The sequence below is a fragment of the Syngnathoides biaculeatus genome, chromosome 8 (assembly GCF_019802595.1).
Source record: "Syngnathoides biaculeatus isolate LvHL_M chromosome 8, ASM1980259v1, whole genome shotgun sequence".
Lineage (NCBI taxonomy): Eukaryota > Metazoa > Chordata > Actinopteri > Syngnathiformes > Syngnathidae > Syngnathoides > Syngnathoides biaculeatus.
The window spans coordinates 23650623-23668642 of NC_084647.1; the positions used below are offsets into that span (position 1 = coordinate 23650623).

An 18020-nucleotide genomic window follows, 5' to 3' on the forward strand; every position below is an offset into this window, starting at 1 on the left:
GTAGCGACGAGGCCAACTGGAACAATTCTTCTAATGTTACACTGTTCATGTTGTACGTTTAACACATGACTCCAACTGGTATTCCACATAAACGTGGTGCTTCTGTTCTCTGATGCATCAGCACCACCTACTTGTGAAACCCTGACGTGTGTCTGATATTTTAAAGGTCTGCCTGAATCTAATTCACACTTCTTTTTTTTTTTTTTTTTCCTGGTTCAGCTGAGTCCGCACTTTGTATTGCAGCTTGTTAAGATGACACCCGGCTTCTCAGTGCAAATTAAGAGGCTGCTGCTATAAATACGCCGGCCGTGTAAGAGAGGGGGAAATGGTGTCAGGGCCTAAAAATAAAGTTCTAGCTGCCATGACAACCTGAGGTTCTGAAGCAAAGTTCTCCTCTCTTTCAGGCCCAAAAGAATGAGAGGGAGTCTATTCGGCAGAAGTTGGCCCTGGGCAGTTTCTTCGACGATGGACCGGGCATCTACACCAGCTGCAGCAAGAGCGGCAAGCCCAGCCTGTCGTCACGGTAACGTTGCTGTCAGAGTCTCTCCGTCGTTATTCAAAAATGACATCGAGTTGTGGAAGTGGCAAGAATTGCTATCACCTTTCAAATAAAGACAGCAGTAAAAACAGAGGCAGGATGAAGACTTTAAACTTTTTTTTTTAACTGCCTTCCATCCCCAAAACACACACAAACAAATGCATGCTGTCACCCAGAGGTGTGGACAGGAGTCACATGACTGACTGGAGTCAGACTCGAGTCATGAATTTGCAGACTTAAGACTCGACCCGACAAAATGTCGCAAAACTTGCAAATTTTTTTTTTATCGGTAACCCATCCTTTTCCAGCATTTTCAGATAAAACACAACAAATAAAAATTCGATTTGCTCAAATTCTTTCCAGTAATAACGCCGTTGTGTATGAATTTGGTCGTGATAAAAACGTTTTTCTTTATGTATTTGCTTTTTAAAGGCGAGTGACCACGACCCACAGTTTATCGTTGATTTGATGGCTCTGTCCGGAAGCCTGCAGTTGTATGCACTGCACTCCTCTCAAATATTCTTCATCAATCATCCATATTTCCTAGTCTCATCTTCCAGAATGTTTGAACTGATGAGACGACTTTGAGCTCCAGAATTTGTTGAATCAGACCCGTCGTGTGATCAATCGGCTCCGCTTGTAATTACCGCATCAAATAAGCAGATTATTGATCCGCGTTCGGAGCTGGATCCGCACCTCATCGTAGCCGCCTGACGCAAAAGAAATAAAAAACACCCCAGGGCAGTCCGTTGCTTCATGCATTGATCTGTCCTGATGACAAGCAAGGAGATGATTAAAAACATGGGACCTCATCAAGTCAGTCCTCACCCTGCATCATGATCTCGTGAAGGCAGCCTTGATTTTTTTTCTTTTTTTTTTTAATAACAGTGCCATGAATGACAGCAATAGATAAAGCAAAGTTCTTTGTACATTTTATTAGGTTCAGCGAACGCTATGTGCATTTTTCACCTGGGCAGGCTTCAGTAAATTATTTACCCGACGTAATCCCAACCATTTCTGAGGACCTGGGTTGAATCCCGGCCCTCCCTGTGTGGAGTTTGCATGTTCTCCCCGTGCCTGTGTGGGTTTTCTCCTGGCACTCTGGTTTCCTCCCACATCTCAAAAACATGCAACATTAATTGGACACTCTAAATCGCCCCTAGGCAATGTTCCCTCTAAACTGCGCAACTGCACGTTTGCGCACTTGTCGCACACTGTCAGCACAGATGAAAAGAGATCCAGCGCAGTGAACTATAGCATGACGTCTTTTTTTTTTTAACACGACAGCACACTGCCTCTCACAACCAGCTGCTGCTACCACACACTCTACTTCCCGATTTACTTGACCCCGCCCACCTCCTGCCTTAAAGGGGTACACTCATAATTACAAACACGCCCACCACCAATGCTTTGGTCTGGGCAACATCGAGCAAAGAGGTAGACATGCTGCTTACATTTACTATCGAAAATAATGGTAAAAGTAAAAAAAAAGAAATGCTGTTGCTTCAATGAATGTCAGAGTGTGTGAATAATGGAAGAAAAAGTGGTGAAACTGGATGACAATTTCTCTTATTTGGTTAAAAAAAGGTCTGGTCGGAAGCCAAAGTAGAAAGTACAGGATGAGATGGTGTATAATGTTAAAATCCCATCTTGGCACACCTGATCGAGGATGAAAGCCCAGACAATACAGAGCACAAAAAGCTAGTTCTGTATTTTAAATATAGGAGGCAACATAAAATTAACCTTAAAACTGTTTGGGAGGATCATTCAGCTTTCAACGTGCATTGCGAAAGATATATTCTGCAAGAAACAATTCAGTTTTACACCAAGAAAAACAGACAGGGATATCATTGTGGGTTTAAAAAAATAAATGAAACAAAGTTGGAAGCGACATTTCAAATGTATAATTCAAAGTTGGCTTGGTTTGGTTTCAGAATTTTTTTTTTTTTTGATATTTTCAGTGTTAATTTGCAAAAACACAAAATTGTTCGTAAAAATGTTCTGATGGGAATGTCATCTGAACCTTTGAATGAGCCATGTAACTTCAATGGATGACACTGACCACAGTGTATACGTCTGATGTTACGCACGGTGGTCAAAGGGGGCGCTCACAGCCTTAGTGTGTTTGCTCAGACACAAATATTTCAAGGGAACAGTGCCCCTCGGTGTGTTTGTGAGTGGGGCTGTTTGTCTCTGTGTGCTCTAAGATTGGCTGGCAACCAGTTCGGGGTGTACCCCATCGCCTTGACAGCTGGGATAGGCTCCAGCACCCTTGTGAGAATAAGCGGCTAAGAAAATCGATGGATGGATGATCAACACAGTTGGCACACGTTTACAAGATGTAAAATCAAGGCAGCTTCTCTTTAATTGGTTTATGTTACATGTTGAAACCCGGTTGAGAAAAGAAATGTCCCATTAACCGTGTAATGGTGCAGCCGAGAGAAACGCTATGACACGAAGAGATTGCACTGGTGGGAATAAATGAAAAGGATTTCATGGAACAAATGTTAGGATTCAGATTTTAAGGTCAGTACAGAAAAGGCCTACCCGGCCCGAACCGCTCGCTAGCACATAATCTTTTCCAGTTCTGGAGCTAGAATCTGCATTTTGATTGACACTCTCATAACACATTTAGTGCGTCACGCTGAGAGCTGTTTGTAACATTTATGATAATATCTATTATTGAATCGCATTTCCCTCTGTCCCTCCTTCGTGCAGGCTGCAGAGCGGCATGAACCTGCAGATCTGTTTCGTTAACGACAGCGGCAGCGACAAGGACAGCGATGCGGACGACAGCAAGACGGAGACCAGTCTGGACACGCCCCTGTCCCCCGTGGTACGACCACTCGTCCGCCACGGCGCATGGCACCCGTGCCAGCGTTTTCTAGCCCGTTAACCAATTTCTGGGCTGCAAATGAGAAACGAATCGGAATACGCTCAGCGAGGCCACGGATGGCTGCATACGTTAACCTCCTGTCAGCCTGAAACAAAGAGAGGGAAATGTTCGCCCTTACTCTTCTGCTGATGAATAGCAATTACCACATAATATATTTACATATGACGTCAGCTGCGTTTTGATGAAAATGTGCAGAGCAGAAAATCGAGAGTATCTGGAGTGATAATTGTTCGTGTCATTTTCTGGTATGCAGTGATGATAGTGGTGCCTTGACTTGATTTAATTTGTTCCGTGATCCAGTATTTGACAAAGGGACCGAAAGGTCTATTTTTAGCTATGATGTGAACGTAAATACTCTCAAAATTAATTAAAATGTTTTCATGTGGCAAATTGATTTTATTCTTAGGTTGTAGCGAGAAAGGCTATTGGTGTTTGTGTGCTGACCTTTACCCTCTTCTCACTTTCCTTTTCCAACCTGTGTGTCTTTTTCCTTGACGTTGTCCGACGCAGTCCAAGCAGAGCTCGTCCTACTCGGACCGGGACACCACGGAGGACGACTCCGAGTCCCTGGAGGACATGGACTTCCTGAGTCGACAGAAGAAGCTCCAGGCAGAGGCCAAGCTGGCGCTGGCCATGGCAAAGCCCATGGCCAAGATGCAGGTGGAGGTGGAGAAACAGAACCGCAAAAAGTCGCCCGTGGTTGACCTGGTGAGTTCCTCTGGCCGCTCACTTTTTATTTGCACGTCACGGAGGAATTCATTTAACAAAATGTGTCTTTTTGTGCTTGTAGTTTCTTATTTATGCTCACCTTCATTCACTAAAGTATGTTTTTCATTAATGTAAATCAATTACAGAATTTTTTATTTACAGAATTATTATTTGCTAAGCTAGTTTGTGAAAAACCAAACCAAAGTCAACAATTAAATTCTTTTTCCATGATGAAACATTTCTTCCATTTTTGTTAAACTTTATCCATGTTATTCAACATTACAGTTTATTTAAATTATTTACATCATTTCAGTTATGATAATATCGTAAGAAATTCTACAACCATTGCAATTTATGCAGGCCTTCAGTCAATTCTCTCCTGCATTTTAATGTATTTATTTTCTGTAAATGTATTCAAATTTCTGCTTCCTTTTTTCATTTGATTCTCTTTCATACAAACGTATCTTTATTGGAATTATTTAATGTAGAAATCTAAAGCGCCTTGTTAAAAACCTCCTTTCTTGTATTTTGTTTTTTTAGCTGTGAGCTAATCAACTTCTGCACCACTTTAAACTGCAGCGCACTAAAACGCCGAGCGTCGTAAAATTGTGCAGGTGTGCCTTACGTCGTTGCCCGTGGGTGTACAAATCAAACAGGCCCAATCGGCGTTATGACGATGACGATGTCACAGGAAGTCCGCGTTTAATGGAAGTAAAAGCAACATTCATCATTATTTCATAGTTTTTTTTTTCTAGTCCACGCCCTCCCTCACTAACACACACATTGGATTTCCGCGCGGACTGGCAGGCTTTAGTTATTCAGGGAAGTGGAGGGCGACCAGCCCCCAAACACCCCACACCCACCCCCCTCCATCCATAATTCATCTGGCGGAAAGCATTGACTGGTGTTGACTGGTGCTTCAGGAACGGCGCAGTGCTCGGTAGTCTGAGGGCATCACTGTCACATCCCCTCTGAACACACAAAGAATATTAAAATGGATCAAGGCCTGCAAATACACGCTCAATAAAAAAAGCCTACCTAACTGCAATGTAGGTGGATAGAAAAAGTCTCCACACCCCGCTTCAAATGCCGGGAGACCATATGAATCATTTCAAAATTTGTTCCATCTTTAATGGGACTTACTTGATGGAAAGAATAGAGATGAAATTATCTGCTTGTACAACTCTGCACATCCTAGTATGAATGGAATGTGGGTGTGTTCAAAGTTAGCCTAATCGCGACTCATCTTAAATGGGAGTTGGCGCAAAAACTGTCACCATTTAAAGTGCCAAACATGAACCACACTTGAACTTATGATGTTGTAGAAGCCTTTTCTTACATTTCTTTGGTTTCTAGCAGCCGCTTTTAGAGAAACCACTGACTCATATATAAAATCGATGAAGAGGGATGTGTGGACTTTTCTGACTTTTTCAACTAAAAAAAACCACAGGCTTTTTGTATGAGTAGTCATGTTATAACTAAATGAAAGATGGCATACGTGTTTGCATACATTTACAATTTTACTCTCATATTGTTACTCCAAGAAATCAGTGCTACCCTCATTTTTCTGAAATGTAACTTTTTTTATCATCATAATTTCATTTTCTTTTCCATCCATTTTCTCAGTCGCTTATCCTCACAAGGGTGGTGGGAGTGCTGGAGCCTATCCCAGCCATCAATGGCAGGAGGCAGGGTTCAGCCTCAACTGGTTGCCGGCCAATCGCAGGGCACATGGAGATGGACAACAGTCGCACTCACTCTCTTCTGACTGTAATAATAATTCTGTAGCATTGCCGCCGCTATGTCCTATAATGAGGGGTCACCAATGTCCCCCAGTGATCAGGTGAATAGCCCGTTGACCTGTTCTAAAAATAGCTCACTAATGATGGGACATTGTGATTTTCTAGGATTGTTGTCGAGGTGATCATTTGAAAATATAAACACTGGGAGAAATTAACTATTGGATGTGGGTTTTAATCTTTTGTTGAATTATTGTGAAGAATAACTAACATAATCAGTGTTGTCACATAAATCCATGTATATTCTTAAAGACAATATAATATATTATTAAAGGTACTTGGAACAAACACGTAGCTCTTGGCATTAATCAGTAGCCAAGAAGTGTTGCCTCATTTCAAAAAGCTTCTGACCAAACTGCTGCCTCCTGTTCCACCAGCGGCCTGTTGGTGCTCTCAAGCTGTCTGAAGTTCTTCTTCTTCTTTTCGGCTTGTCCCGTTCAGGGTCGCCACAGCGTGTCATCTTTTTCCATCTAAGCCTATCTTGTGCATCTTCTTCTCCAACACCCACTGTCTTCATGTCCTCCTTCACAACATCCATCAAACTTTTCTTTGGTCTTCCTCTCGCTCTTTTGCCCGGCAGCTCCATCTTCAGCACCTTTCCACCAACATACTCACTCACTCGCCTCTGAACATGTCCAAACCATCAAAGTCTGCTCTCTCTAACCTTGTCTCCAAAACATCGAACTTTGGCTGTCCCTCTAATAAGCTCATTTCTAATCCTTTCCAACCTGAACATCTTCATTTCTGCCACCTCCAGTTCTGCTTCCTGTTGTCTCTTCAGTGCCACCGTCTCTCGGCCGTACATGATGGCCGGCCTCACCGCTGTTTTATAAACTTTGCCCTTCATCCTAGCAGAGACTCTTCAGTCATATAGAAGACCAGACAGCCAGCTGTTCTACCCCGCTAGAACCCGTTTCTTCACTTCCTTACCACACTCTCCATTGCTTTGTATTGTTGACCCCAAGTATTTGAAGTCGTCCACCCTCGCTATCTCTTCTCCCTGTAGCCTCACTCTTCCCCCTCCACCCCTCTCATTCACATGCATACTGTATATTCAAGCCATCTGAAGTTGTGGTCAAGCAAAGAAGAGCTCCCCTCACACTGGCATTTGGAATGCAGGCAATCCAGTGATTGATCCCCTCTCGTTTTCACAGCAATCCTTTTAGTTACAGTAATGTCAGTGTGGCTGACCAGACAGGAAATAATAGCCCACTCACTCTCAAACAAGACACCACAAATCATCCCAAATGCAGCTCTCCATACATCGCATCCACGTTATTTGGAGTTGCTAGATCTAATCGCATTCAACGAGAAAGAGTGACCTCGTAGTTCCCCACTGCAACATTGACTCATTGTCAGCGGTAGATTTACTGGCTTTGAGCTGTCGCTCGTATCGCGATACGGTCCAGCTCGTGACAGAAACTCGCACCTCGGTGATCTGAACAATTCTAACCTCATCGCCGCATCGCCCACTCGTGTTTTGATTGCACAAGTGTCTCGTTCTCATTGTCTCTTTTGCATTCAACCACTTCGGAGGGAAACTGACACATGGCAATGTGAAAGTGAAAGGTTGCCGGGAAACTAGCAAGAGGACATGCAAATATTGACAGTGGGTGTATTTACAGTATTTCTTTGCTCTCATTGGCAATTGGAGGGAAAATAATGCAGGCCGCAGGAAGCATTTGTTGGCTCATGTAACATGTATTTTTTAGTTGATGGAAAACATGCAGCACCTGTTGTGTAGATATTGTAACAAGTTATTTTGAATAGATATAAATCATCGAAGGACACAATAAGTGGAGTAGAGGAACAGCCAGTTGGAATAAGAAAGGCTGTGCTGCTCTCTAGTGCCCAAGTAGAACACGACCGTGTCATTGAGTTCATTTGCTCGTCACTTTGCTTGCCTTTGAATTTATTCTTAGAGACTCGCACGTCACATACTGTGACCCACTTCATGAGAAGCAAATCTCACCAAAAATAAACGTTCCTTACCCTGTTTACAGCAATTTCATATTAATTGATATTACTTTTGATATTGGCAACATTGGAATATTGATGGGGCGACACGGCGAGTCAGCTCGTAAAGCATCGGCCTCACAGTTCTGAGGACCTGGTCAATCCCAGACCCGCCTGTGTGGAGTTTGCATGTTCTCCCCGTGGCTGCGTGGGTTTTTGTCCGGGCACTCCGGTTTCCTCCCACATCCCCAAAAACATGCAACATTAATTGGACACTCTAAATTGCCCCAAGGTGTGATTATGAGTGCGACTGTTGTCTGTCTCCATGTGCCCTGCAATTGGCTGGTAACCAGTTCAGGGTGTACCCCGCCTCCTGCCCGTTGACAGCTGGGATAGGCTCCAGCACTCCCGCAACCCTCATGAGGATAAGCGACTAAGAAAATGGATGGATGGATGATGAATATTAATGCAACATCGATCAGCACAGTGGACTGGAAATGGATATCCTGTCAGTCACGCGTTTTTTTTTTTGTGCTTTTGTTTGTTGACATACCATATTTGATTTATATTTTTAGTCGTGGTGATGGTATTAGTAATAATATATATTAAAAATTACAATATTCTGTAGAACCTGAAACATTGAATGAACATGCATGGTATTGTGATGAAAATCGATACAATTCACAGGTACATATTCAAAAGAATATTTTACTGGTTTGCAACATGTCAGCCTGCTTTTCCAGGAAAAAAAACTGCAACGTATTCATTTATGATTGGCTTTTCCTTTTTTTAAGAACTTTTTTTCGCTTATCTGGCAGCTCCCACACATGCCTCACATCAGCGAATGTCTCATGAAAAGAAGCCTGAAGCCCACCGACCTGAGGGACATGACGCTGGGACAGCTTCAGGTTATCGTCAACGATCTGCACTCCCAGATCGAGAGTGAGTCAGCACACAATCTTTTCTAGTTATGTCGCGATAATTACTATATTGACTTGCCATTCGATAAATCAAATGGACAACTCTGGTTTTTCCGGACGCGACAAATAGTCGTCGCTGTGGCGAGGTGGTCTGCAGCTCACACGGTGAGCGAGTTGGACAGGTGTGTCCTTAGCCACTAGCGGACTCGTGGAACACCGGCAGACCAGTACACTCTTATCGGTGTTGGCTCGGTCCAATAGACCCTTTTCGACTGACGTCACACACCTTCCAATTTAGAACACGGGCGCCATCTTGGTTTGGTGAATTCACATAAACACACGTAACTAAGCAGGAATCATTTCAGAAAGGTCGCATGAATGGGGGCGCACTGCTATGTCATCGGTTGCTCTAACGAAAGCGGGCATTGTAAAGCGTCTTTCTTTCGACTCCCAGCTGTGATCGAGAACCAGTGCAAGAAAACGGAGCCGTTAGCAACCAAACGGCGACGACTGTGGCTGTCTCGTATTAGCAGAGCCGATCTAGCAGCAAAGCACAATACTCATGTTTGAATGCAACGCATGTCTCCAAAATTGGTATTTTCTGTTTTATTATAATAAGTCTGCAAAAACGAGTTACCGGACCACTACCAGTTTCGTGAGTTGAGTTGAAAATGTAGCCGTGGAAGTGGAGAAAAAGGTGCAGGCTCCACTTGGGACTCATCCCGATCGAACTTCTCTCTCTCTCCCTCTCGGTAACAAAAACGAAAATAATAATCTAAACCTCTTTCGTTGATATAATCAACATAATTTAACACAACGCTGACTATAATCACGCAGTACATATTTGAATTGCATTGTGCGTACACTAAACTTAGCAGTGTGCTTACAATGGACACCGCCGCATGACGAACCCAGCCATTGATGAATTGGTTTGTAGGCCTCTAGGCCTTTGTAATTCTTTAGTTGGTCCACAGTATAAGTGCTTGTCAAGAAGAGGAGATAGTGGACGATGTCTGGATAAGTTACCGACGCCCACAGTTGTGTGCTCCATTTGTGTTTCTCCAAGCCATATGGGTCGATATTGTCGATCAAAGCGCACTTCTTGTCGTAACGGTTTCTTGAAACAAAATCTAATGAGCATTGATTGATCCAAAGTCTTTATAGCCATCATGCGTCACTTTTAATAGTCGTACAAACATTTGTGTAACTACGGTATATGCAAAAGCATTAGAGTGAACAGCACGTCAGTATAGTGAACCCATCCAGCACGGTCAGGTGCCCCGGATGTCGTCATGTGGTCGAAAACAGTCTATACTCGACAGCCTTGCTCCACGTGCAACAACAGAGACATCTAGGGAAAGATAACTCTCTGTTTTTGCTTTTCCAGCCACAAGCTCATGGCCCTGTCACACCGTGACGTTCTGGTCAGCGTTCTATAGCGTTTGAGGAAACGTAGGTAGTCGCCCATGGTCGCCGGGATAGCTCCAGAAGAGACGCTAGTGAACGTCAATGATCACTGGGAATCGGCGGAGAACGCCGGTCCGGAAAAAAAGTTTTGAACATGCACAAAAGTTCTCACCGGACCAGCGTACATCAACGTTTAATTTTAAACGCTGCAAAGCGTTCAAAACATTCGGGGAACGTTTTACTAAGGTTCGCCGAGCGTTTGGCTATCGTTAGTCAGTCGTAGCTCGAGCTTTACTTGGTTGTTACTTAATCGTTTGCTTTGCAGTGAACGACTCACTGGCGACCTGTCAACGACCACTGAACAATGCCGTAGCGCACACAGCATTTAACTAAAGTCAAACGAACGTCGTTTGGAGTACATTGAGCGTCATTCCTGCGTTTCCCGAACGTCCATGCATATGAGTATATAAACCGATGCTTTGTAAGCAAGGTCCATTTAATATTAAGCTACAGGAGAGAGCACCTACTATGGAAGATCCAGAAAGCAGCAGTTCGTTTTCACGGAAAAACTCCACCAGACTATCCTCAACAGCCCGGTCCAGGATCCTGCAATCCTTTCTCTACCTTCTTTTGTCTCTTTGTCGGACCGTCCTCACTGGGGTTTGCAAGGTGTTTAGGGTCCCCAGGGGGTGTCACATGGTGCGTGACTTCACGGACGTGCTCTTCCTCCTGCTGTTGTTTTTCCTCCAAACACATTGCTCGTGATGAAAGAGGCTTAGCTTTCTTACTAGCAGCACTAGTTGCTGAAGTCCGCGCCCTAACTTTTTTTCTTCTCGGCGGCATGATGCTCACTGTTCTAACTCACGACAACAACTGAAGTGACTATGAACTTTTCTAACGTTTCAGTGCCGGCTCCGCAGTAAAAATTACACGCCAGCAAAACGCTTTTCTGTCGTTATTCACCCATTGGTCACACGCTCAACACGCTCGTCCTACGTTGACAAATCGCTCGTCGCGCCCCAATGACGCATTTGCACACGCTGATGGTTTTTAGGGGTATCTTATTTGGTCGCTGTTACACGCTTTTCGTGCGTTAGACACGTTAAGTCGTGTGTTAGACACACGTTAATCACACGCCAGATGTGTCATCCGCGTTTGAGAACGCTGAAAAATAGAACGATTGAAATGTTCAGAGGACGTTGACCAGAACGTCATGGTGTGGCGGAGCCTTCACAAACTCGCAGGTTAAGGAGTTTTAACAGCTTGCTCCATTGTAGGGAGGTCATTTAAAACGTCAGTGGCTCTCCAAGTTGCCGAGTGTGTTAGTCCCCAATTACCACAAACACAGGAAGACTAAACATAACCCAAGTTGCACAGATTATTTAGCCAGTAGTTGACTACAGCGAACGTCAACGTACTGTATACTTGATGGGTTGACAGGTGAAGGGCTCGTTTTCAGCAGACTAAACACAGTAGCCAGGTTTAAGAGTTTAAGTCAAGTGTTTCCAATTGACTGGATCTTTTCCGATCGGGTATATACACGATATGCACTAGATTTCATCGGAACATCGGCGAGATATACGCATGTTGTCAGGAACATCACGTCATGATCAAAACTGCTCATAAGTACTGCGTGGGTTATCATTTACCGTGATCATTTTTTTAAACAATATATCCTCTGAAAAAAAAAATGTATCACCACAGGCTTTCTCTCTTCCTACTTTTATACTATACAATGCAACACACGAACATTTATTGTATGTCTGACCTCAGCTTTCATTTGCCAAAACCCTCAGCGGTTGTGAAAGTCCGGCATGTTACTCTTAATTTTACTTACTCTCCACTCAGTCTCTGAATCATACACAGCAATTACCTTTCAACTACAAGGAGAATTATCTCTCACTTCACAAACACACACACAAAAAAAGTCCCCACGATTCCAACTATGTGCGATAGTTTGGAACTTACAGTAAAAAGCATGGGATTTTGGTGGTGTTCCTCAGGGAATAGTACCTAAAATATGTGGTTCGACCCCACAGCACTAGAGTTGATGTCCTTGCTGGCAATGAAACGTTTGCAGTTGTTTGTTTGTTTACTTTTGTATTAGAACACGTCACATAACATTTAAACGTTCCTCCTTACCACTTTTAGTCTTGAATGTGTTCTGAGAAAATGGCCTTAATGTTGACAAACCACCACAATAAATGTGGAAATACCAACTACATAAAAAAAAAAACAATACATTTTGTGTCTCATCTTGTCTGTGCGGTGCTGTTTAGGTCTGAACGAGGAGTTAGTACAGCTGCTAGTGGTTCGAGATGAGCTCCACATGGAACAAGATGCCATGCTGGTCGACATCGAGGATCTCACCAGGTGACGGATTGTTATTGTTTGCCTCCCTCTTAGGCTTAGGATTTAGTTTGAGGTTAGTATTGTCAGGGTTTTGGTTCGTGTGAGGCTTCTGTTTAGGCATTTACGCCCTTGGACTAACAAAATGTATTCATGTGCGCAGATTGCTTGTCGAATTTTGCCATAACAATTTTGCTCTGACCAACCAACCAGAAGATGTAAAAATCTTGATATCATTGGGGGCCAGCGCCCTCGTCCTGTGATGTGAATTTTCAATTCGATTGGTGGTAAAAAAAAAAAAAAAAAACATTCCCATTGCAAATATAATTTCAGTTACACTGACCTTTGCAGTTTATTCTGAAGGACCTGGGCAGATTAGATTGTCATGGCAACACATACTGTAGAATCTGATATGTAATTGGACGTAAATAAATTAAATAACATCCACACAGAGCCAAGACAATGCTTCATAATTTATAAATCACCAGACTGTTGGAAATAGATTAGACAGGAAAAAAGGAATTAGGGCCAAGGACCGCTTCGAATAGAGAAACGCCTTGAGTAATTGACACCGTCCTGGAAAAATGAAAACTGCCTGATGTGTCACATCCACGGACGTCCAATCACGGGAGAGAAAGAAATGAACACATCATCATTAGTGAAATTATTTTCACTTTGATCTCTCTGGTCAGTGCTTTATATTTATTTTTGTTTTAAATGCAATAACGTCCATGCCCCTTAGTCAAAATTGATTAATTTACGTAATATGTTCAAATCGACATCGGCGAGATTTGAAGCGTGGCAGCGAGGAGATGCACCTCACCTTAGATTGCGCAATCCCTTACCCAGGAGCTTTGTCACACAGAAGTTCCCGTTTCTGTCTTTCTTCAGAACTCCAGACACTTTTGATATGCTATCGTATTTTTCAGTCAGGCTAATGTATTTAAAATATTTCGTTTTGCTGGTTGCATAAAAAGGCAGATGAAGCGCAAGGTGGCGGACTTACATTGATCAAACATAGGCAATTGCCTGAAGCCCCACGATTTTCTGGGGCCCCCAGAATGTCTCGAAAAAAGTGATGCAAACATTTTTCTCCAATTTAAAGGAATTATTATTGTTTTTAGTCCTTATTCACAGCCTTAAAAACAAAATGCAATGGACTTGTCTGGCATGTGCATGCTTGATCAACGAAGAAGCAAAGGAAAATAAAATGGCTGGGGCAGCCTCTGCATTATAAAAATGTTCTTCAAATGAAAGGCAAACATAACCATAAAAAAAAATCTTAAAACTGGACGACCATTTGAAACGGACTTGAATCAATAATTGAAGCCCGCTGATGCAGATTTAAAATCCGCTTCAAATACCGGGTCATAACATCAGTTGGTTTAGCAGGAGTATTTAAATTCAATCTGCCATTTTGTGGCATTTTAGGGCAGTTACACAGGACAAGGACGCCATGTTGTGGCATTTTAGGGTTTTTCCGAAATCACCCAAAAAGCCAAAACCAAAACAAATATGAAACAAAGCAGCACGGTGCCTCAGAGTTCTGAGGCCCCGGACCAGCCTGTGTGGAGTTTGCATGTTCTCCCCGTGCCTGCGTGGCTTTTCTCCGGGCACTCCGGTTTCCTCCCACATCCCAAAAACATGCAACATTAATTGGACACTCTAAATTGCCCCTAGCTGTGATTGTGAGTGCGGTTGTTTGTTTTGATGTGCCCTGCGATTGGCTGGCAACCAGTTCAGGGTGTACCCTGCCTCCTGCTCATTGACAGCGGGGATAGGCTCCGACACTCTCTGTGACCCTTGTGAGGATAAGCAGCAAAGAAAATGGATGGATGGATGGATGGATGGAGGATGGATGGATGGATGGATGGATGGATATCTTACTGTGATGACCCACAATTGGATTTAGACTTTTGCCAAATATGGACTGGTACCAAGCATGGTTTTGTCTTTATCTTCGTTCCAGGCATGCCGAGAGCCAGCAGAAACATTTGGCTGAGAAGACCTTATCCAAATAAGATGCAGCCCCCTCCAACCTCCACTGTTCTCCCCGTCTTGCTCCACCTTCGCCACCTACTGCCCAGACCAAACGAAGCCCTCCACCACACCATCCCCCTCCATCTTGATCCAAGTTTGCCCGCTCGTCTCATCCGCTGCTTACCCGCCTCGCCCACCCGCTTTCCCTTCCCGACCTCCTCAAATCTCCAGCACGAAGGACCGCTGCCATCTTTCATCCGCTTGCGTGGCTTAATCTTGGGTGGAGCGCGTCCTCCCTCCCCGGGGAAGGAGGAGACCAAAGGGATTGCGTATTATCATGGATTCTGTCCCAGCTTCCTGTGCAGTGATCGGCCTCGCTTCGCTCTCGTTTCCTTACAACTTTCTACATCCGCCACTAAATTATGACTGTCAAATGCAAAAATTGTGGGGAAAAAAAAAAGAGTCGAGTCCTAGTGAAAACTTTAGCAGAAAGTCTTTTAAGATGAAAACAATGAAAAAAGAAAACAACATTGTATTAAAAAGAAGAAAAAAAGATGGCTAATTATCTTCGGAGCATTTTAAGTTGGACTGTAAAGTATTTGAACCTGTTTTTATTCTGCACAAATGGTAGTTTTCAACTGAGAAATGTTTATTTGAAGGTGCTAAGAGTGTCGAGGAAAACATGCCTGCCTTGTAGTGGAGTCGTAGCTTTTGGTAAAATACGTTCACTCGAATTGCTCTTCAACATTTTGTGAATGTTGACTTTTTTTTCGGACACAAGTCATTTTCCAAAAGAATCGCTGTGTTCATATGGTTTTCATTCTACTGTGTTCAGAAACTTTATTTGAGGGAAGAAAGATGTAAATGTACAGATATGTAAAATAAAGAATAAACTTTGTTTCATATAGACGTGTCCCTGCAGTGCACTCATTTGCGCCTCACTTCTTCTTTCACGGTCGCATAGTATGATGTAATCGGCACAAGCGTCAGCTGTCAGTGTTTACACGGGTCATCCTACGTGTACGCTGACTGAGTGATGTTGAGGTTTCACTGGTTGAAGGCCAGGAAACTCCTGTTGACTGACACTCGCTCGCCACTCCAGTTTCCCAACGTGGTCTCATACTTTCGCATTCTCGGGCTGAAACGCAACAAATGCATCGCGCTTGTGGTGAAGGGATTTCTTTGATGACAAAAGAGAGAGAGCGGGAGACTCGAGGAGCGGGTGATGTCATGTTGCGGGTCTGGAGGAAATACTCGCATTCACTGCAAAAAAAAAAAAAGTTTCTTTCGTGCCCTTCTATCTGTTTTCATTCCTATTATTTACTTTTGAAAACACAGCCATTTTTCAAAAGACAAAAGTGACCAAATAAATGCATGCACACAAATGAAAAGTAAATAAAACATGTACCTATGTACAGTACGTACTGATACTAATAAGTCCATCCATTTTCCCTACCATGTATCCTCCTCACTCGGATTGTTGGTATGCTGGAGCCTATCCCAGCTACCTTCGAGCGAGAGGCAGGGTACACCCTGAATTGGTCACCAAACAATCGCGGGGCACATAAAAACAAGCATTTGCTCTCTCATTTAGGGCGACAAATTTTTAAATTTGTCTTTTTTCAACCTCCCATGCATGTTTTGTGGATGTGGTATGGGGGAAAAAAGAAATAAAAGCCACAAGGACATCGGGAGAACATGAAAAGTCCACACAGGTGAGAGCGGATTTTAACTCGAGTCCTCAGAACTGTATGGCAGATGTGCCAATCAGTCATCAAGCATGCCTCGGTATTCGAGTATATCCATTCATTCATTTTCTTAATCACTTAGTCTCATAAGGGTCGCGGGAATAACGGAGCCTATCCCAGATATCGTCTGGCACAAGGTGGAGTACACCCTGAACACGTTGTCTGTCAGTCCCTGAGCACGTATCAACACAATCACTGAGCAGGAATTGATCTCACGTTGCCCGCACTATATGTCCATCCATCCATTTTCTTTACCGCTTATCCTCACGAGGGTCGCGTGGAGTGCTGGAGCCTATCCCAGCAGTCAACGGGCAGTAGGCGGGGTACACCCTCAACTGGTTGCCAACCACTCGCAGGGCACATGGAGAACAACATCCGGACTCACGATCACACCTCGGGGCAATTTAGAGTGTCCAATTAATGTTGTATGTTTTGGGGATGTGGGGGGAAACCGGAGTGCCCGAAGAAAACCCACGCAGGCACGGGGAGAACATGCAAACTCCACACAGGCGGGTCCGGGATTGAACCCAGGACCTCAGAACTGTGAGCCCAACGATTTACCACCCACTGTAAGGATGTTTGATATTAATTTAGCTAGACATATAAAACACTATTTATATGTATTTATACATATAGTTAGTACAGTTTGAATAGGTAAATAGTGTGAAAACTGTCATGTTCAGACCATGAGAAAGAGTATAGTCTTCCTCCTCTATATATATATATATATATATATATATATATATTATATATATATATATATATATATATATATATACTGTTTTTATTTATTATATTTTTATCATTTCAATGAACTTGCCATGTGATAACCGTGAAAATAGAAATCCTTGCAAATCTTTTTCAACCTCCGTCAAATGAATACACTTGAAAAACAAGGTATGTTCAAATTGATGAACATTGTTTATTGTTGTTGTTTTTTTGCAAATATTCACACGTTTCAAAGTTGATGACTGCGGAACATTTCAAGGAGCCTGGTAGAGGGCCGTGTTTACTCCTGTGTTACAACACTTTCTACTTTTAACGTCACAAAATAAGCATTTGCGAACCGAGGACACTGGTGCTTATATATATTTTTATATTTACTTCATTGATGCTTTTTGTTCAATAGAGGAACCACACATACAACTAGTGGTACCCCTACCACACTTTGAGGATCACTTCTACAAATGATGCTGTATCTATAGACGAGTTTTAAAAAATATATATGTAATAACTTAATGCATACAATTAAAACAACCCATTGGTATTGTGTGAATTTCACGCATGAAATCAAGTGGCCAAAAACACGCCTCTGCACTGCATGTCCGTGCAATATTAGTCACCATGACTTTGACCCAACTTTTCTCCCTACGATTCAAAAGTGACTTCCTTTATTTCAAATGAGGAAATGGTTCATAGTTTCTGGGTTGCCTTTTGCCGTAGACGCTCTCTTCCACGGGAGGGAGGGCAATATCCCCCCCCCCCAACCCGCCCCCTGAGAATAAAAAAAATCACCAAGATAAAAATCCAACAGGTGAGACAGACGCAGTTCACTGAACAATCACAACAAAGATGCCAAGCTTTCATTTCTGTGAGTCGCACAAGACAAAATTATGCTCTTTTATGCCAGGGGGTTCTGTGCTTGATTCTTTCTTTCTTTTTTTTTTTTTTTTTTTTTGTCTTATTGTTTTCAATCTCACTATTCTGCCCTATTCAGAC

General features: G+C 43.0%; 1 protein-coding gene across 3 annotated transcripts in view; it reads left to right on the forward strand.

The window, feature by feature from the left end:
• The window catches only part of schip1 (schwannomin interacting protein 1), a 189351-nt gene extending 173910 nt beyond the window's left edge, over window positions 1–15441 (forward strand). For all 3 annotated transcript variants that reach the window (XM_061827474.1, XM_061827473.1, XM_061827472.1), the window contains 6 exons: window positions 405–523; window positions 3257–3374; window positions 3945–4142; window positions 8716–8839; window positions 12504–12597; window positions 14543–15441. In XM_061827474.1, coding sequence (XP_061683458.1) covers window positions 405–523; window positions 3257–3374; window positions 3945–4142; window positions 8716–8839; window positions 12504–12597; window positions 14543–14594 — 705 coding nt within the window. In that variant the 3' untranslated portion in view covers window positions 14595–15441. The remainder of the gene's footprint in view (window positions 1–404; window positions 524–3256; window positions 3375–3944; window positions 4143–8715; window positions 8840–12503; window positions 12598–14542) is intronic.
• The last annotated feature ends 2579 nt before the right edge of the window (window positions 15442–18020 follow it).